General features: G+C 37.8%; 2 protein-coding genes across 4 annotated transcripts; one reads left to right on the top strand and one right to left on the bottom strand.

Annotated features, from left to right (window-relative positions):
- Positions 1 to 1,085: 1,085 nt before the first annotated feature.
- On the bottom strand, positions 1,086 to 7,192 carry LOC113048930 (microprocessor complex subunit DGCR8-like). The gene is made up of 13 exons (XM_026210901.1): positions 6,274 to 7,192; positions 5,801 to 5,948; positions 4,761 to 4,903; positions 4,320 to 4,662; positions 4,033 to 4,230; positions 3,835 to 3,936; positions 3,366 to 3,464; positions 3,123 to 3,205; positions 2,923 to 3,023; positions 2,691 to 2,797; positions 2,451 to 2,578; positions 2,237 to 2,350; positions 1,086 to 2,108 (listed from the first exon to the last, which is right to left on the bottom strand). Exons 1-13 carry the CDS (start codon positions 6,967 to 6,969, stop codon positions 2,025 to 2,027), a joined length of 2,346 nt encoding a protein of 781 aa, XP_026066686.1. The 5' UTR covers positions 6,970 to 7,192; the 3' UTR covers positions 1,086 to 2,024.
- A 2,271-nt stretch (positions 7,193 to 9,463) lies between these two features.
- LOC113048927 (nucleolysin TIA-1-like) lies at positions 9,464 to 15,085 on the top strand. 3 transcript variants are annotated; one of them, XM_026210899.1, is made up of 11 exons: positions 9,464 to 9,656; positions 10,335 to 10,431; positions 10,766 to 10,864; positions 11,880 to 11,934; positions 12,057 to 12,144; positions 12,244 to 12,319; positions 12,397 to 12,505; positions 12,678 to 12,773; positions 12,964 to 13,048; positions 13,136 to 13,271; positions 13,349 to 15,085. In XM_026210899.1, exons 1-11 carry the CDS (start codon positions 9,625 to 9,627, stop codon positions 13,499 to 13,501), a joined length of 1,026 nt encoding a protein of 341 aa, XP_026066684.1. In that variant the 5' UTR covers positions 9,464 to 9,624; the 3' UTR covers positions 13,502 to 15,085. The 3 variants fall into 3 exon arrangements, with proteins under 3 accessions (XP_026066684.1, XP_026066683.1, XP_026066682.1); XM_026210898.1 differs by having other exon boundaries at positions 12,675 to 12,773; positions 13,352 to 15,085; XM_026210897.1 differs by having other exon boundaries at positions 9,465 to 9,656; positions 12,675 to 12,773.
- The last annotated feature ends 1,690 nt before the right edge of the window (positions 15,086 to 16,775 follow it).

Below are 16,775 nucleotides of genomic sequence, written 5' to 3'. Positions count from 1 at the left end.
GTATCAGCGATCATGTGCCACAGCTTTACTTGCAGTTAAATCACCCAACATTATCCCTTCAAGGATAGCAACTAAAAAGCAAGCTTTTCTTCACACTACACACTTAGCAGGACTGACAGGACGAGTCATACACTCCAGATTTCATTTGTAATGGGAAAGCATATTCTCGCAGCAGTCTTAGTATGGCATCAGCCTTGTGTTATGGAAAACAGGAAAGTGCCTTCATTTAGAAGCACACAAACTAAAATACTAAACTCAATGACAGTGCATTGCAGTTTTTTAGTCGCTGTCCGAAGATTTTTTTTCCCCCACTGTGTTAAACAGACTTCCTGTCAGACGTTCCTTTCATATTTGAAGGTCAGAATCCCAACCCCCTCTCCTATTATAGTTTGAGGAGGAGTGGTGGTTTTCTTTTAATAGGGGCCATATTTTAATCCAGTACTTATTGCATTTGTGTGTGTGTGTGTATGTATATATATATATTTAATGAAATAAAGCTTTGGTTCACACTGTTTTTTAAACTACTGAATAGAACGACATGATCTGATTAAATTATTATTATTATTATTACAAGGTAATATTGTGAACCACCATTGTTTTTAGGTAGACTGCCTTATGAAATGATGGATATGGTTCAAATTATTTGACAAACCACCAGGACAACATCTGAACGAAATGTGCACACAATCACCCAACACAGAGAAATGACCACAAAACCATCCCGAAAAAGCACATGCTTAGATGCATATCAATGAAAGAAATCAAGCATCACTCCACAGCAAATACATAATGTATAGCATCACAAATGCAGACTCAAGTGAGGCTTTTTCCCTTTTGAAACAAGGTGCCATCAATAAAAGAGGAAAAACTAAAGCAACATATAATTTTTTCCTGCTTGAAGATCGCCAACCAACCTTCGATGCAATAGTTAGATTATATCACAGCACAACAAAATGTAACAATACAATAATAAAAAAAAAACCTGTCACACACTATCATCCTATTTCCCTGATGTCTCGTTCCTCTACTAACTACAGTACCTCAAACACTTGTGCTTTCTGAATAAGTAGAGCTATTGGTCAAGCTAACCATTGGTACGAATCACTCCTTTAATTAAAACAAAAACACAAAGGTTGTTCATTCCACAATAGTTTCAACATAAGTGCATTTCTTAACAGCAGTTGGAAGTGTACACATGAAATGCTTTAGAAATACAACATTTAAATGCTTCACATGCCAATAAGAACTAGACATGGCCACTGAAGGAATTCAACACACTTTCAGCCATTATAAAACCTTTTTTTTTTTCAGATAAAAGATCATGTGCACTGAATGAACAACTCTGCATGCCACAAAAGCAGACATAAAGGAACAAATTCCTGGCGTATCTGTTCAAACGCATCAGTTATGAGTACCGAGATAATGTCTGTGAAATCGGTGGTTCCACAGTAAATATGAAATGAATCTGCCATTTAAGAAAGGGTAACAGCAACATTTTATTAACATCTAAAAGCATCTGTAATACTTCACGTACATCATTTGTATGATTGTATTTAATGCAGACATATTATTGTGAAAAGCCTTCATTATATTTTGCACATTCAGGTGCAGAAGTGCATCTGGAGGTATTTAATGCTCATTCTGGAGAACCCCCAACACTGCACGTTTTTGGTGTCTCTCTTATCTGACACACACCTTTGAGGTCTTGGAGTCTTCGCTAATGAGCTGAATCAGTCGTGTTTGAATAGGGAGACATCTAAAATGTGCAGTGTTGGGGGTTCTCCATGACCAGGATTGGGAACCACTGCCTTAGTGCATTTATATGACTGTTGCCGAACCCACACATAATGGGTAATATCTAGATTGGGAACAGAGCTCATTAATCTGATAAAAATGTAACTAGTATTGCCATTTTGCACTGCAAAGTAATGCATAAGTCAGTAATGGTACAATGACCTTTTCTAATAGAGCCATCACCATTGGTCAGTGTTATCTGCCATCACAAAATTCTGGACGAAGGTTTGCTAGACGTCAACAGTGCACAGAGGTTCACTGCCAGGTTGAGCGGACTCCATTATAGTCATCTTCGGCTTCTTTCTTGCCTCCTCCTGAAAGAAACAATAAGACAACTGACTGAACACTAGAAAGGTTTAAGCTTTAATCAATTTACTGAATTTATCTTGGTTTTTAATCTTCAGCCATTTATCCGTTCAAGATTTGTCATTTGCAGCTGTACCCTTTCTCGAGCCAGCTTCATCATCTCTTCTCTTAGTTTGTTGAGGATGTGAAGATTTGGCTTGTTCTTTTTGGCATACTGCTGAAGCTCAATCACGCTCTTATCAGAGTTCTCCTAAAGACGACAAGAATCCAACATTAACGTCTCGATCACACAAACAAAAAGTAACATTCCTCTCATGTTTAATATATTAAAATGCAGATTATGTTCTGACCTTCTTAACCATCTTATTGCTTTCTCTGCCGTACATGCGCAGCAGTGAGCCCCAGTTCTTCACATGAGGATGAAGCATCTGAAGAATCTTCTGTGATGCCAGCTGCTTTCCAACCCTCTTATTTTTACCTGCAGTCAACAAGAGCAGTGTTAGGTATGCATCTTGAGATTAACCTGCAGAGTGGACCAACATGACATTGTGAAATGCTCTAAACGAAACCTCTTAAACATGGATACTCACACCAGCCGCGTACAGTGTGCTTCCCACATGTCATGACATATTCACTCTTTTGATTCTTTCCTGGAATCACCTCAAACTTGATGCTGGTGTCACCCATGCCATGGTTTCTATAGAACAGACGACAGCAGATCTTCAGTTGCTTTTCAATCAGACATCACATTTCAAGGACCCATGGTTCTATTAACATGCATTTCCTGTAATACAGAGTGACAGACTCTCTATCACAACATACCTCTTAAGGCACTCATGAAGGATCTGATATGGTGAGAGTAAACCTGCTTTGTTGGCCAGCTCATACACCCTTGAATCTTCAATACTGATATGATTAAAATACTATGGGAATTGAGAAGGAAATAAACATCCATAAGTACAACAAAAGAACAAAACTCTGATCAAAGATTAAAAAAATAATAATTTAGAAAAGAGCAGCACCTCCTGTTCATCTCCCTCTATAGGCTTCTCCTCAGACGTCTGCTTCACAAAGTCAGGAATAAGGATCTCCAGTGTTGCTCGAGCTGTCATAAAAAAAAAAAAAAAAAATATATATATATATATATATATATATATATATATATATATATATATATATATATATATATATAGATTTACAATATCAATACTGTACACAGTTTTGCTAAGGTTAAGGAATTAGATGAAGATAATGGGTGGAGGTACCAGCTTTATTCTTGGCAAGTTTTTTACTACTTGCTGTTCCTGTGCCATATGTAACACCATCTATAATGACTGAGGCTCCGAAGGGTTCACTTGGGTTTTCTAGGCAAACAAAACAATATTACATAAGGAAAAAGAAACCAAACACACACACACAAAGTAACATTGTTGTGCCATAACAGGCAATGTGTTAATGTGATTTTATCATGGTAAGAGGGAGCCAAAGATGTCTTTAACCAAACCATTCGGCATGGCCTTAATTGTTTTATTGCTTTCACAACAGCATTATAACACATTTAATGTAGACTGATATAAAAAACTTTTTCTGCCAAGTGAGCTCCTTATAAATCCCTATAAATGATACTGCAGATATTGAGACTCAGTACACCAATAACTCAACATGTGCTTATTACTGGCTATTTTTTCACAGCTTCACAATTACAATTTTCGTCATAAGCATTATGCTACTTACCACATTCAAAAAAGTTGTAAACTGGTCGCACTTTGAGCACTCTTTGCATATACTCGTGCAAAATGCACACCTCTGACTTCCCATTGGGGTTGATGACAAACTCTGAAATATAAACACGGTCAATCATGTTAAGAAAAAACCACAACACCGTGTTGTGTACTACTCAATTCACTAATGCAATTACTCCTATACAAGTACCTTTCTTTGTGGGGGTGTCTTGTACAGACAGTGTGATGAGCTTTTGATTGGCTGGTAGGATGGGCCTCTCAGACTCGGCCTGCTTCCTCTTCGTGTCCCTGTTGAACTGTCTGCGCTCAGCCCATGTGCGAAACTTCTTAACCGTCACTTGCTCAAAATCAAAGCACTTCTCTAGGTATCTTTTAAACTCCTCAATGTCTGGGATACAAGTCAGGAGAAGAGAATTTACAAACCATTTGGATTTTAAATAGCGATGCACAGGAGACAGTGAAACCTCATCCTCTTACCAATAGACTCATCCTTGCACACCTCCACCTTGGCTTTGACCTGGCCCAGTGCTCCCTGTGCAGTATCATTGGCTTGGGTCTCCTTCACCTCTAAAGTCACCTCTTCACCTCCTGGCTCCATGAGGTCAAGATCTGGATCTTCTGATGTCGGTCTGCCGGTCGGTTCTTCAGTGGCAGTAGAGTCCGGTTCATCGACACTCTCCAATGGGATGCCCTCCTCACCAGATTTCACTGGAGACACCGCTGCAGTCGGAGTCACCTCTCCATTCTGTTCCTTTCCTTCTAGATCCTTCATTTTCTTATAGTGCAAGCAGGGAATGCTACTGGTTGGTGGGTCATGTTTCTGGGGGGTGAAATGAGCAGAATACAGGGATGAGGTGCATGAGAATGCAAAGCACTCAATTTGTAAATAGAATTATCTGAGGGGAGCCAAGCATTTACCCTAATGCTTCCTGTTCCAAGGAAGTAAGGTCTAGACCAGGTGACAACTCTGGTTTCCCGGTGGAGGTAGACTGGAATGCCAGAGTTATGGAATGTCATGATCCACCCATCGGGTAACGGCTCAGTTGGTGGACGCCCACGACCTTAAAAAGAAATAAAAACTAGTCAGATCTATAACTACCTATTGTAGGTTTTTATGTGGTTTGAATCAGTGTTATTGTTAACAAAAAGTCAAATGAAAAGTTTATATTTTTTTATATATATATATATATATCTCATAAAAGGAAAACCTAAAAAACATTAATGGAACCAACATAAAATAAAACAGAAATGCCCACAAATTACTTAGTCTGATTCTGAATAAACACTATTCAAAAGTCTGATCAAAAGTCAGAAATTATCACATTCACCAAGGATCAAAAATGACAGTTAATAAGACTTTCACATTGTTACAAAATTGTTTTTTCAAATAAATGCTGTACTTTTGAACTTTCTATTCAATAACACATCCTGGGAAATGTATAGTTTTCCACAAAAATATGAAGCAAGTGTTTTTCCTGAGCACCAGATCAGTATATTAGAATTACTTTTTAAATAACTAGAATTTATAAATCTACAAAAATGTAAATATGATAATAAAGTTACTAGAAATATTGATATCAAATATTTTCAGAAGAAATTAAACAAAGCCTTGGTGTGTATACACAAATACCAATTTTACATACTAGAATTCCGTTGTGATTCAAATTTTATAGTTTTTTTTTTTGTTGTTGTTTGTTTGTTTTTACAAAATTTGTTAAAATACTTTGGCAGCACAAAATATAAAAATAATTAAATCACAGTGAAACCCACAGAAAACTCTAATAACCTTGGGTTTGAAAAAACATCTTCACATTGTTATGTGATAATTTTTTCCCATTCTAATAATAATAATCCCTAACCTATTTTAATAATCTTTAAAAGTTTTGACAGTGTAGCAAAAGAGTGTAGAACTTCCAATCAAACTATCTAGGAGTTAACCAAGTGTTTCTGGGGCTCACTCTTAAGAACAGTCTTAATTTTGGTCATCATTGGCTGAACTCCAGCCTCCCCGTCTGAATGGGGATCACCGTCTCCAGCCAGACGCCTCTTCTTGGGCATGGGCATGCCTTCCTCCAACAGGGCATCTACATCATTGTCAAAGTCCTCCTGGAAGAATAGGTGGGTTAGTACCTGGCAGCCAATGACACATCACCTAAACATACATCAAGATTTAAATCAAGCCAATTTTGTGAGCTGTATTTCAAATCTTCTTCAAATGGACCACCTTGTTACAGTCCAGGATCCTTCCTGATTAATATACGACACGCACTCTATTTGTGGGAGGTGCACATTTAAGGAGAAGTTTTGATTGGTGGCATTTACAGGTTTAGACAACAATAATATTATATTTAATTAGCCAACTGTAATGTTTCAATTTGAACGAATAAAACTGCCAAAATCAAAAGAATAATAATAAGACAATGCATTTTACCTCATAAGAGTAATTCAGGTCCTCCACATGTGATTTCTCCTGTTGAACTATCATCTGAGACATGAAACCACTCGGCTCCCCATCTTCCGCTTCAAAAAAGTTCTCGCTGAAATCTTCCAGGTCGTCCAACACGGCAAACTCAACCTTGTTCTCCTGCTCTGTCTCCAGCTCTTTACTGTTTCTAACTAACCACGAGGAACCAGTGGTCATGGTTGAGCTGCCCGGCAGACTTCTCTGCTCTAAAGAATCATGCAATTCACCATTCGGTCCTTCTAGGCTCTGCTCTTCATCGCTATCCTGCCCCAAACCAGTGTACAACACCTTCCTGTCCTTGCTCTGACTGCTGTCTGAGAATCTGACACTGATCTTTACATCTTTTAGGAGTTTGAGATCAGGTAAGTACTTGGTAACTGGGGGAGCATGGCGAGCGGTTCTAGGGCACGTGGCCATGGGGCCAGGGCTACCTGATGGGTGACTACTAACAGACAATGTGCGCTTGTTGAAGACGAGCCGTTCATCCCTGTCCACTGCTGGGGTGTGTTGGTGTCCATCACCACCAGAGCTAACGTCCATTTCCTCTGCGTCACTGGACGTTTGCAGGGGAGGTGGTGGAGGTGCTTTACTGTAATCATTCCCAGCCAATACTGCGTCTGGTGGCTCCAAAGGGAGGGGAGGTAAAATCTCATTCACATCCATATTTAAGTTCTTTTTTAAAAAAAAACTATTAAAACCTATACGAGAATGAAAGTGGGAAGGGCTCTGCCTAATTTAGCTATAAAATGCAGCCCCTAATACATGCACGACTATATTACACAACTCTAGACATCTATTCAACAATATTCAGGTTCATGGTTGAATATGCTAAGCTGACTACATTGCTCTTTTCATTAATGTAGACAGCTTTTTAGAAATCACTGTCTCAATTATTGGAAATCACAATGCATTCAGCTTAAACGTTGCCCACATCTAAGCACGGTCCATCCTGGGATGCCAGATCTTCTGCCAGTGCTGAAAGAAAGAGAAAAGGCGAAATAAAGAAGAAGCATTCAAAGAGCACAAGAGAACTGGATCTAAATGGTAAAACTTCTCAGACGCTCCTTCTATTTCCCAAAACGTTTACCTCACAATGTAGGCCCCAGGAAGTATTAACTCAATTGATTCACAATTGTTCGTTTGCTTGTCGAGATTAAAATCGGGAGTTGTTGCTCAGTAAATAAACACTGTATTGGTAGAGTAATATAACGAAAGGCCTTTGCTAATTGGTCAGCTAAAAGAACCAGAAGGTAATGTCCAGAAGGTAATGTGGAGTGGTTAACATTAACGTTACATTTCATAACGCAGATATTAATAACTTTGTGTCTCACAGCTGCTTGTTGTTTACAGTTAAGTTACGTGCGCGCTTTCGTGTTTGTTTAGGTGATCCATGCCTCGATTAGTTCGCCCGTGTTAGCTGTAATAAAACATTTTCAACCGAACCATGCGTGAACCAGCTCGAAAGGAGTAAAAATCAGAGCAGTGTCTGCACACTATTCTCTTTTACTCACCTACTACACAAATGTTCTACTGAAGACCGTGTGCAATCAAATGATTTTTCCGTTTATGTGTTTCAGAAAGCCGTCTCCTCTCTCCGCCATCTTTACTGCAGAGCAGAGGATCTGAATGAACCAATGAACACGCCTCTCTCAAAAATTGCTGTCTGCGTTCATGTTATTAGACCAATATTCAAGTTTATTGAAATGTGCTTCAGATGCGGCAAATATTGTGCAGATTTTATTTGCCAATTTGTAAAAAAAAAAATAATAATTATTTGTCTGTGTGTTGTTGTCTCTGTGTACTGGAAGCTTATGTCACTAAAACAAATTCCTTGTATGCGTAAGCATACTTGGCAATAAAGCTCTTTCTGATTCTTCTTCTGATTCAGATTTTTGTTTTGTTTAGTTTTTTTGCATGGTGAATAATGTGTTACACCACATCATTAGCAGACAGAATCAGATATCAGAGTGTGATAATCTACCTTCTGTTGTTAATGACATGCATTCTACATTCAGTTGTGATCACATAAGTGTATGACTATACACGGACAGAGCTGTATGATGTTACTCTCCTACATTTTATTAAACAACAAAAACAAAAATATTTATTTTTAACATGAATCTTAAAAAATGAGACTCATTGCCAGTTGGCTTACTACTGCTATTTTTTTTTTTTTTAGACCAGTTTGTCCTAACATAGTGGTTAATTTTTTGCATCTGTATGACCCCTGAATGTGAACAGGTTAACTGAATTCCACATGGCTGCGTAAGAAGGTTACCGAAATCTGTTACCCTACTTTATTTTACACAGAATGGTTTTATTGTTACCCAAATTCACTCTGGTGATGTCTACCCTCCTCTATTTTATATTCTATAAAGCACATTTTTATGTGAATAGATTTAGAGACAGGATTTGACAAGTGTAACCAAAATCCGTTGCCCCTCTGTATTTCACACTGAAACTGTGTGTGACCTATGTTAATGTTACCCAGATTAAATCTGGTGATGTCTAGCCTCCTATATGTTGTATTCTAGAAAACAATTTGCTTTTATGCGAACAGACATAGAGATACACAGAATACGATAAGGCAGTTTAACAATACCGAAACCTTTTACCTCTCTGTAGTTCACACACACAAACAAAAAGGTGCAGCCCACTTTCATGTCACCCAAATTCAAGATATCCTCCTCTTACTTATATATTCTAAAAATAATTGTGCTTTTATGCAATCATAACAGGTTACCAAATTATATCACCATTCTCTATTTTACACAGAATGGCTTTATTAATTGAACAGTTCCTTTCCAAATAGGACTGAACACCAAGAACTGTATGTTTTTTTATTAGTATCAAATTTAGCTTCAAATTAAATATGAACATTTAACTGGTTTTCTTAATGACTTCATGTTTGTAAGAAGATTCGTGGCTTCAGCAAACAAAACCGGGACATGTGAAATAATAATGAGTAATAATCGATCTACATTTGGCTTAACTGAAACGTTTAGAGCAGTTAACGTCAACAAGTTATAAGGTAAAAGAATCACTGAATCGAAAGAACCGATTCAGCCGAAATGAGTCGCACATGCCAGCAAATGACCTGATAGGGGGCGGTAATCGTTCTTTTTATCCATGAACAGCGGCCGCTAAAGAAGAGCGCTCGCAACGTCATTTGATGACGTTTCACGAGTAACGTCAGAGGAAGTTATTCCAGTAAATTCGCGTTAACTAACAAGTTAAAATCATAGAAGCTTTACCCAATCGAACGTTAAAAACAGAGCAGTTTTTTAATCAAAGCGTCAACCTTTTCCCACCAGCACGATGATGATGGACGAGGACCAGCCCAGGACATTGTAAGTGCTGCTGTAGTTTAGTCGGCCACTTTACGAAGCCAAGCTCGTGTTTAAACACGTTTAGTAAAGCGGCGCACAGGTCGCAAGCGCAGCACACCGAACGAAGATAATCAACTCAAGGGTATAACTCCGTTAATTACTCTTTGTGATATATATGAAGTGTGTTTTGGGCGTCCATACTTTCAATCCCGACAGCACAAGCCGGTTAGACAAACACCAAACTGGGGCAGCGGAACCGAGCCTAGCAGAGAATCCACCCACTGTTTCCCTTAACCTTATTTTAATTCATCCGGTTATGTCCAAAATGGATGAACTAATCTGTCCACATTACGGCGCAGAAGAGGTTTTTGCCAGCACACAAGTTCCGTTTGTAGCGCTAGGTTTCCGTTACCGAACTAGCTAACTACCAAAACACGCTAAAATAGCATTATACCCCCCACATAGCCCTTCTTACTCTTTCCTCTAGTGTAAAATCGTGAATCAGACGGAGAGTCTGTTTACTATGCGTGGTTTTTCTTATAAATGGAGCTTTTGGAGCATGTTAGCTGTTGGCTCTCGTGCGCTGAAAACGTGGCAGAAATGAAACCTCGCGGAATGTGCTGCTAGCGTGAGAGAAGCAGGAAAAACGCGACGCATTGACCGTGTTTCTCATTTTGCTGTGCTTTTCTTTTTTTTTAGGTATGTCGGGAACCTCTCCAGGGACGTCACGGAGGCCCTCATCCTGCAAGTGTTCTCCCAGATCGGCCCCTGCAAGAGCTGTAAAATGATATTTGATGTGAGTTGAAAAACATCTGAAATTCAGGGAAAACCGAGAAATATTTGGCAGGCCTGGAAAAGTCATAGAAACTGGTAGAACCTCAAACGTCATGGAAATTTCTGTAGTTAATACACATTTATTTTCTAGCTGTGATTGGTTTGGTGTAGAATACAATTTCTACAAAAATAATTTTTTCATCAGATAACAAATGATTCTTTAAAAAAAATGTCTACTAATAACTGATGAATCTTGAAAGTTCATGGAAAAATTAATCTGATCAAAAAATCCATGAGCCCTCGACACCTGTAACTTCCCAAGATCAGTGCTTGACCCAGATGATTGTGTTTTTCAGACGGCTGGAAATGACCCGTACTGCTTCGTGGAGTTCTATGAGAACAGACATGCTGCTGCAGCTTTGGCTGCCATGAACGGCAGGAAGATCTTAGGAAAGGTAAAATATTGCAAACACACCTTTCAAAGTAGAGCGGATATGGTTTGAAATGAAGTTGCACTGCTCCAATGTCTTGCCAGAGCTATATTCTTAGATGACGCACTGAATATCTTTAGTTTGCACAATTATAGTGTGTTTACAGGTAAGTTGCTTTTAACCTGTGCATCAAATCTTTCAAGTCCCTTCATCTCATCAGCTATTTACAACATACAAGTCAAAATATATTGACCAAGGATTTACTTAATTTATGCTGTTTAAAGCCTTTTTTTGGTAAAACATTTTTCTGGGTTTACAAATTGAAAAAAAGAAGCCACAATATGACTACACCGTAAACAAGTAAAAAAATAGATGTTCATTGCACATGTTCATACAGTTAGCTTATGTTTTTAACATGGTAACATTTAAATATAGCTGAGAATACTACAGTTGTATTGGTAGTTTGAATCGTAATCAGCAAAAATATTTATCCAGAAAGTCCTTTCAACACACCAGAATGCTTTTCTGGTCCATTGGAGTGCCTGTTACTTTATTTTATTTCCTATTCCACAAAGCATGTGAGCATTTTTATTTAAGTCATCCTTTGGGTCCAGGTTGACCATTTTTAATTTTGACCCCCTTCATCTACGTCAACATCTAGCCTTGCTTTATCATCGTCTACACCTGTACCAGGCCTTCAAACTGAGCAAAGCCTTGGATAAATATATTCAGTGCAAATATTTTATCCTCAACAGGTATTGAAGGACCATTTGAGGAGTAATACAAGTTGATAATGTCACTTCTTTGTAAGTCTGCTATTTAGACTCTCTTCCTATGTAGAAAATAATTCCAGAGTTTTCATTTATTTTAATTGTCCCTTTTTCTTTGAACCTGAATGATCACCAGGGTTTTTATTTTGTTGTCAGCTTATTTCTTCTGCGTTTGGAGGCTCGCCATATTATGCGGCTAAGTAAGATGAAGATGATTTATGCTGCTGCTTGTCTCAATCTGCCGGCATCTATTCTGCTTTCTCTCTTAGGATATGAAGGTTAACTGGGCCTCAATGCCAGGCAGTCAAAAGAAAGACACAAGCAGTAAGTGTACTCTTCAGTGTTGCTAGTATATGCTCAAACTGTAAAGCATGAATACTAGCTTTTCTCTTTTGCTTTGTAGTTCATGAAATATCTGAGTGTTTCCCCTCAAACCATTATTATAGATCATTTCCACGTCTTTGTCGGTGACCTGAGCCCAGAAATCTCAACAGATGATGTCAGAGCAGCCTTTGCTCCGTTTGGAAAGATATCGTAAGTGGAATATTGTGTAATTCAAGTGCTATTAAAACCTCATCTGAGCTGGATTGACTAAACATTGGGATTCTTACTGATTTCATGTGTTCGGTGCAGTGACGCCCGTGTGGTGAAGGATCTGGCCACAGGCAAATCTAAAGGATATGGTTTCATCTCCTTTATTAATAAATGGGTAAGATGTAACTAGAATGTAACGTTTTGTGTCTTTCTGGCTTATTTGTTACTGATTGGTTTTCTTGCCACTGATAGGATGCAGAAAATGCCATTCAGCAAATGAATGGCCAGTGGCTGGGAGGCAGACAGATCAGAACAAACTGGGCCACAAGGAAGCCATCAGCTCCTAAACCAAACAATGAAGGTAAGTCAGTTTACACCATAGAATATGACTGTTTCTCCTCTTTTATGTAGCCACATGTTTTATTATGTGAACCACCTACTTTGGAACTGGCTATTTTTTCTTTCTTTTTATTCATGTGTCATTTATTTGTGTTTTCTACTCTAAACTGTTCTCTCTTTCTGATCTAAAGCAGCCAGCAGCAAACACTTGTCCTATGAGGAGGTCCTGAATCAGTCGAGTCAGAGTAACTGCACCGTGTATTGTGGCGGCATTGCTTCTGGCCTTTCAGGTTTGTCTAAATATTGTAATTGTACATGTGTTGTGAAAAGAATGTCATCTTGTAAGACCTTGTCGAATTTTAAAAAAGGTTTGCGCATCCTGTCAGTAAGCCAAGCAGAGCTAGATAATAAAAAAAACACTGTTTTGAATTCTAAAATATGAATATCCTGTTTGAATGTGTTTTTCCTCATCCACTGTAGATCAGCTGATGAGACAGACTTTCTCTCCGTTCGGGCAGATAATGGAGATCAGGGTTTTCCCGGAGAAAGGCTACTCATTTGTGAGGTATGCATGGCATACTGCTCTGTGACTTTAAATCTTTCACCTGTGAATATACTTGAATTTAACGTGTGTTGTTTTTTTTTTTCTTAGATTCGACTCTCACGAGGGTGCTGCCCATGCCATAGTGTCTGTAAATGGGACCTGCATCGAGGGCCACATTGTGAAGTGCTACTGGGGCAAAGAAACCGCTGATATGAGATCCATGCAACAGATGCAAATGCCCCAGGTAACCCTTCACCTCTCAGAAACATTTCCTCTGCTCTGTTGAAAACTCGAGTTTTACTGATTCTCCTTTATCCACAGCAGAATAAACCCACCTATGCGGCCCAGCCTTACGGACAGTGGGGTCAGTCATACGGCAATGGTCAGCAGATGGGTCAGTATATGCCCAATGGCTGGCAGATGCCTACTTACGGCGTCTATGGGCAGGCCTGGAATCAGCAGGGATATAAATAAGTACAGATGTGGCTGATTTAATCCCTCAGTCCAATCATAAAACCCCTCTCCAGTGTGGCTTCTGCCCAATGGGACTCACCATTACACCAGTTCAGGGGTTGTTGAAAGGGCTGCATTCAGCCCACTGTACATTTATACTCAGACCATTAACTTGGAAGAAATCCTGTCTTTTGTCTTTTTGTTTTTAGGCCCCAGGATATTATTTTTTTCGTTGTTGTGAGATTTTCTTTTAAAAAGTACTGCATACTGCATTTCGGGGACTTTAATTGTCTAGTTTTGCAACAGATGGAATGTCTTTTCAATGTGTTGAATCTTGCAGGCTTAATTTAGCTCACACCTCGAACGGTGTAGAAAGTTTGAGGTCTAATATACTGCACTCTTTGTATGGAGTTCTTGTCTTTAAATCCAATTTGTTCACAAATTTCATCTTTTTGTCAGTATGACTATGCTTTACATTTTATTTTGATGAGAAGGTTTAAAATATTGAGACGTGTGATTGCGTTAATCGAATATAAGATATTTTATCTCATGACGCCTAATGGTAAAGGTATTTTGCATGTATAGGGGAGATTATTCTGTGGCCTTGAGTACTTGAGGTTTCAGGAACTCCATGATAAAGTTTTGGACAATTACTAAAGCTTTTAACAAGTTGTATTAACACAGAGGTGCAGAAAACATGCTTGCATTTTTTTTGTTCAATTTAAACTTTATTCTATTGATTTTGTAATATGGAATCGTTGGCTCAATTTTTAAACCTTTTTTCTTTTCATATTTTTACAAAATCATGTTTGCTCGGATCAGTTGAGGGTGCGACAGCACAGCAGCTAATTAGCGGTAATGGTTGTGCTGTAGCATCTTTGTAAAGATTTTTGTAATTCTGTGTAAAATGAGGTTGTTAATTATTTCTTTAAATCTTGTAAATTCAGGGTTTGTTGAACATTGTAATGTAACGTTGCATGGACATTCTGAGCTCTGTTCTTGTTACAATCTCTTGTAAAATCCATAAAAACATGTTCATTAGAGTTACTGAGATGCAATTTTTCTATGTTCCTCCCATACTTTTTCCCCAAGAGTCACTGTTGAATTTACAAGCCAAAGACAATGACAAAAATGAAGCGAGATCATGCATGCTTCCACCTTGCTGTATTGAGATGGTGATTGTAATGTCAGTGTTTGGTGTATTATGGAAAGGGGAAGAAATGTAAGATACTCCTGGGTTTCAGCCTCACGCTCTCAAGTTGCTCACAAGGCCAAATTCTTTACGGACACGGGTTTTTTCTCTTACCATCTTTCTCTCTTTTTTTTTTTTTTTTCTTTCTGGGCCCCAACACTCACGATTAAATCGATCAAATTGAAAGTAATGAGCAACTGTCCTTCTTTCCCCCTCTTCTATGTAAATTTATCCACATAGTTATTTAATGTATTTTTTTTCTGTCTAACTGGGATTTTTTTTTTTGTTTTTGTAAAAAGCTAGAGTAAGTTTACTGTTATTTTGAAACACCCCGATTATATGCTTCCATCTAATGTTGTTCTATTTACTGTATTCCATGTGTAAAAACACTTAATTATAACCATTCAGAACTATTTTGTTGTCTTGAGTGTTCAATGAAAGAATATTTTCCAGTATTTTACAATTGTGTGATAATTCATGATGCTCTTTTGTAAAAGATGACAGATGTATCTTGGCTATGGAGGAGTGGGGTAAGATGTGCCACTTTCTCATTTAGTCAATATTCTAATCATTTCTATATTACTTACATAATATTCTAATAATTATAATTTATTTGATTGAACTGAAAAAGAAATTCAACTTCATATTTATCATTAATAATTTGTTACATATGGCCATATGGCAGAAATTAATTACTTCCAGTACAATGTGAAAAAATTCTCTTAGAAGATGCTATACACCCAACTCAACTGATTCTGGTCGACTTTTTTATTCTTAACATTCTAAATAAATTTGGAGTATTATATAGTTTTATTAATAAGGTCCTATGACACAGGTTTTAACCCCTTGTTAAAAGCAAAATGTTCTGTTTGAAGAATTCTGTCAGCCTGCAGTGCTTTGGTTGTCACTTTGTTCTCAATAAAGCAATTTTATGTTTGTAGCAATAAACAAACATCATTTTCCTGTAAGTCTTAGGAGGGAGGAGGTTGCTGTAGGCCTCAGTTTCTCACTTTTGACTCCATGGACTTCAGTAGCTTCGCTGAGTCATTCTGAAATTAATCATTTAGCAGATTCTTTTATCCAAAGCGACTTACAATTGAGAACAACAACTTGAAATATGTTTTTCAACTATTCAAATCATATTTTCCCATCTCGGACATTAAAGACCTTTTATAAAGTTTTTTTTTTTTTCAACCCTGTAACGGACAAAATGGGATTGGTTTAAAAAGGATTTTACACAGATTGTTATAAAACAAATATGTTCCTTCTCATGTGTCACTGATAACAATTGTAACATTTATCATGATTGTCCCATTTTTATAGGACTGAAGCTAAAAATATACAAATTGTGTCTCTAAGGTCTCTTTAGTTTTGGAAAAAAATATATTTCATTTAAAAAGTTAACCAAAACCAATTTTACAGTTTTAGCCCTTAACATGTCAGATAGTAATCAGCAAGAAATACTTTTGTTCTTAATTGTCTTCCCTGTATTTTTCTAAAAATATTAAAGATGCAGTAGGTAACTTTTGTAAAAAAAAAAATATTTTTTTACATATTTGTTAAACCTGATGAGACAGATAATGGGTGAAAAAATCAAGCTCCTCTGGCTCCTCCCAGTGGTCCTATTGCCATTTGCATTTACAGACCGCTCCCGGTAAGAAATCAACCAATCAGAGCTGTGGTCCGTAACTTTGTTTGTGTTCAAAATGTAAAAACCTTTGTGATTCTTCATAGACATAAATAGAGAGAAGTAGTTCCGGCTACGATGTTCTTCCGCAAGACGCAAGCAGTTCCGTTTATTAACCGCTAGAGCGTCAAAAGTTCCCTACCGCAGCTTTAATTTGACAAGGTGTGATGGGGTTGAATACTGTAACACATCTGAAGAGACACATTGAATTAAATTAAACCTTTCTGCAAATGTGGCCGCAGTTTCTGATGTATGATGCTAGTCGACATTTAAGTGGACATATTACATCAAACATTCTATTTAAAACTCAAATATGAGTTGTCATGATACATATATTTGTGACAAATACATATATTTGTGACGGGGTTGTGGTTTTTCACTCAAAATGGCCAATGCTCTTCACGTAGTGTAGTAGA

The sequence above is a fragment of the Carassius auratus genome, chromosome 30 (genome assembly GCF_003368295.1).
Source record: "Carassius auratus strain Wakin chromosome 30, ASM336829v1, whole genome shotgun sequence".
In the NCBI taxonomy this organism is placed as follows: domain Eukaryota; kingdom Metazoa; phylum Chordata; class Actinopteri; order Cypriniformes; family Cyprinidae; genus Carassius; species Carassius auratus.
Note: the sequence above shows the minus strand (reverse complement) of the source record. Positions and strands in the feature narration are given on the sequence as shown.

Bases quoted from the DNA above. Each gene is read 5' to 3' on its own strand.
- LOC113048930 (XM_026210901.1), bottom strand. From the start codon at position 6,969: ATGGATGTGAATGAGATTTTACCTCCCCTCCCTTTGGAGCCACCAGAC. The intron at 4,904-5,800 runs GTGAGCCCCAGA...TTTCTTTTTAAG, and splicing joins AATTAAGACTGTTCTTAAGA to GTCGTGGGCGTCCACCAACT. The intron at 3,465-3,834 runs GTAAGTAGCATA...TTGTTTGCCTAG, and splicing joins TTACAACTTTTTTGAATGTG to AAAACCCAAGTGAACCCTTC.
- LOC113048927 (XM_026210897.1), top strand. From the start codon at position 9,625: ATGATGATGGACGAGGACCAGCCCAGGACATT. The intron at 12,145-12,243 runs GTAAGTGGAATA...TGTTCGGTGCAG, and splicing joins GCTCCGTTTGGAAAGATATC to TGACGCCCGTGTGGTGAAGG. The intron at 12,320-12,396 runs GTAAGATGTAAC...TGCCACTGATAG, and splicing joins TCTCCTTTATTAATAAATGG to GATGCAGAAAATGCCATTCA.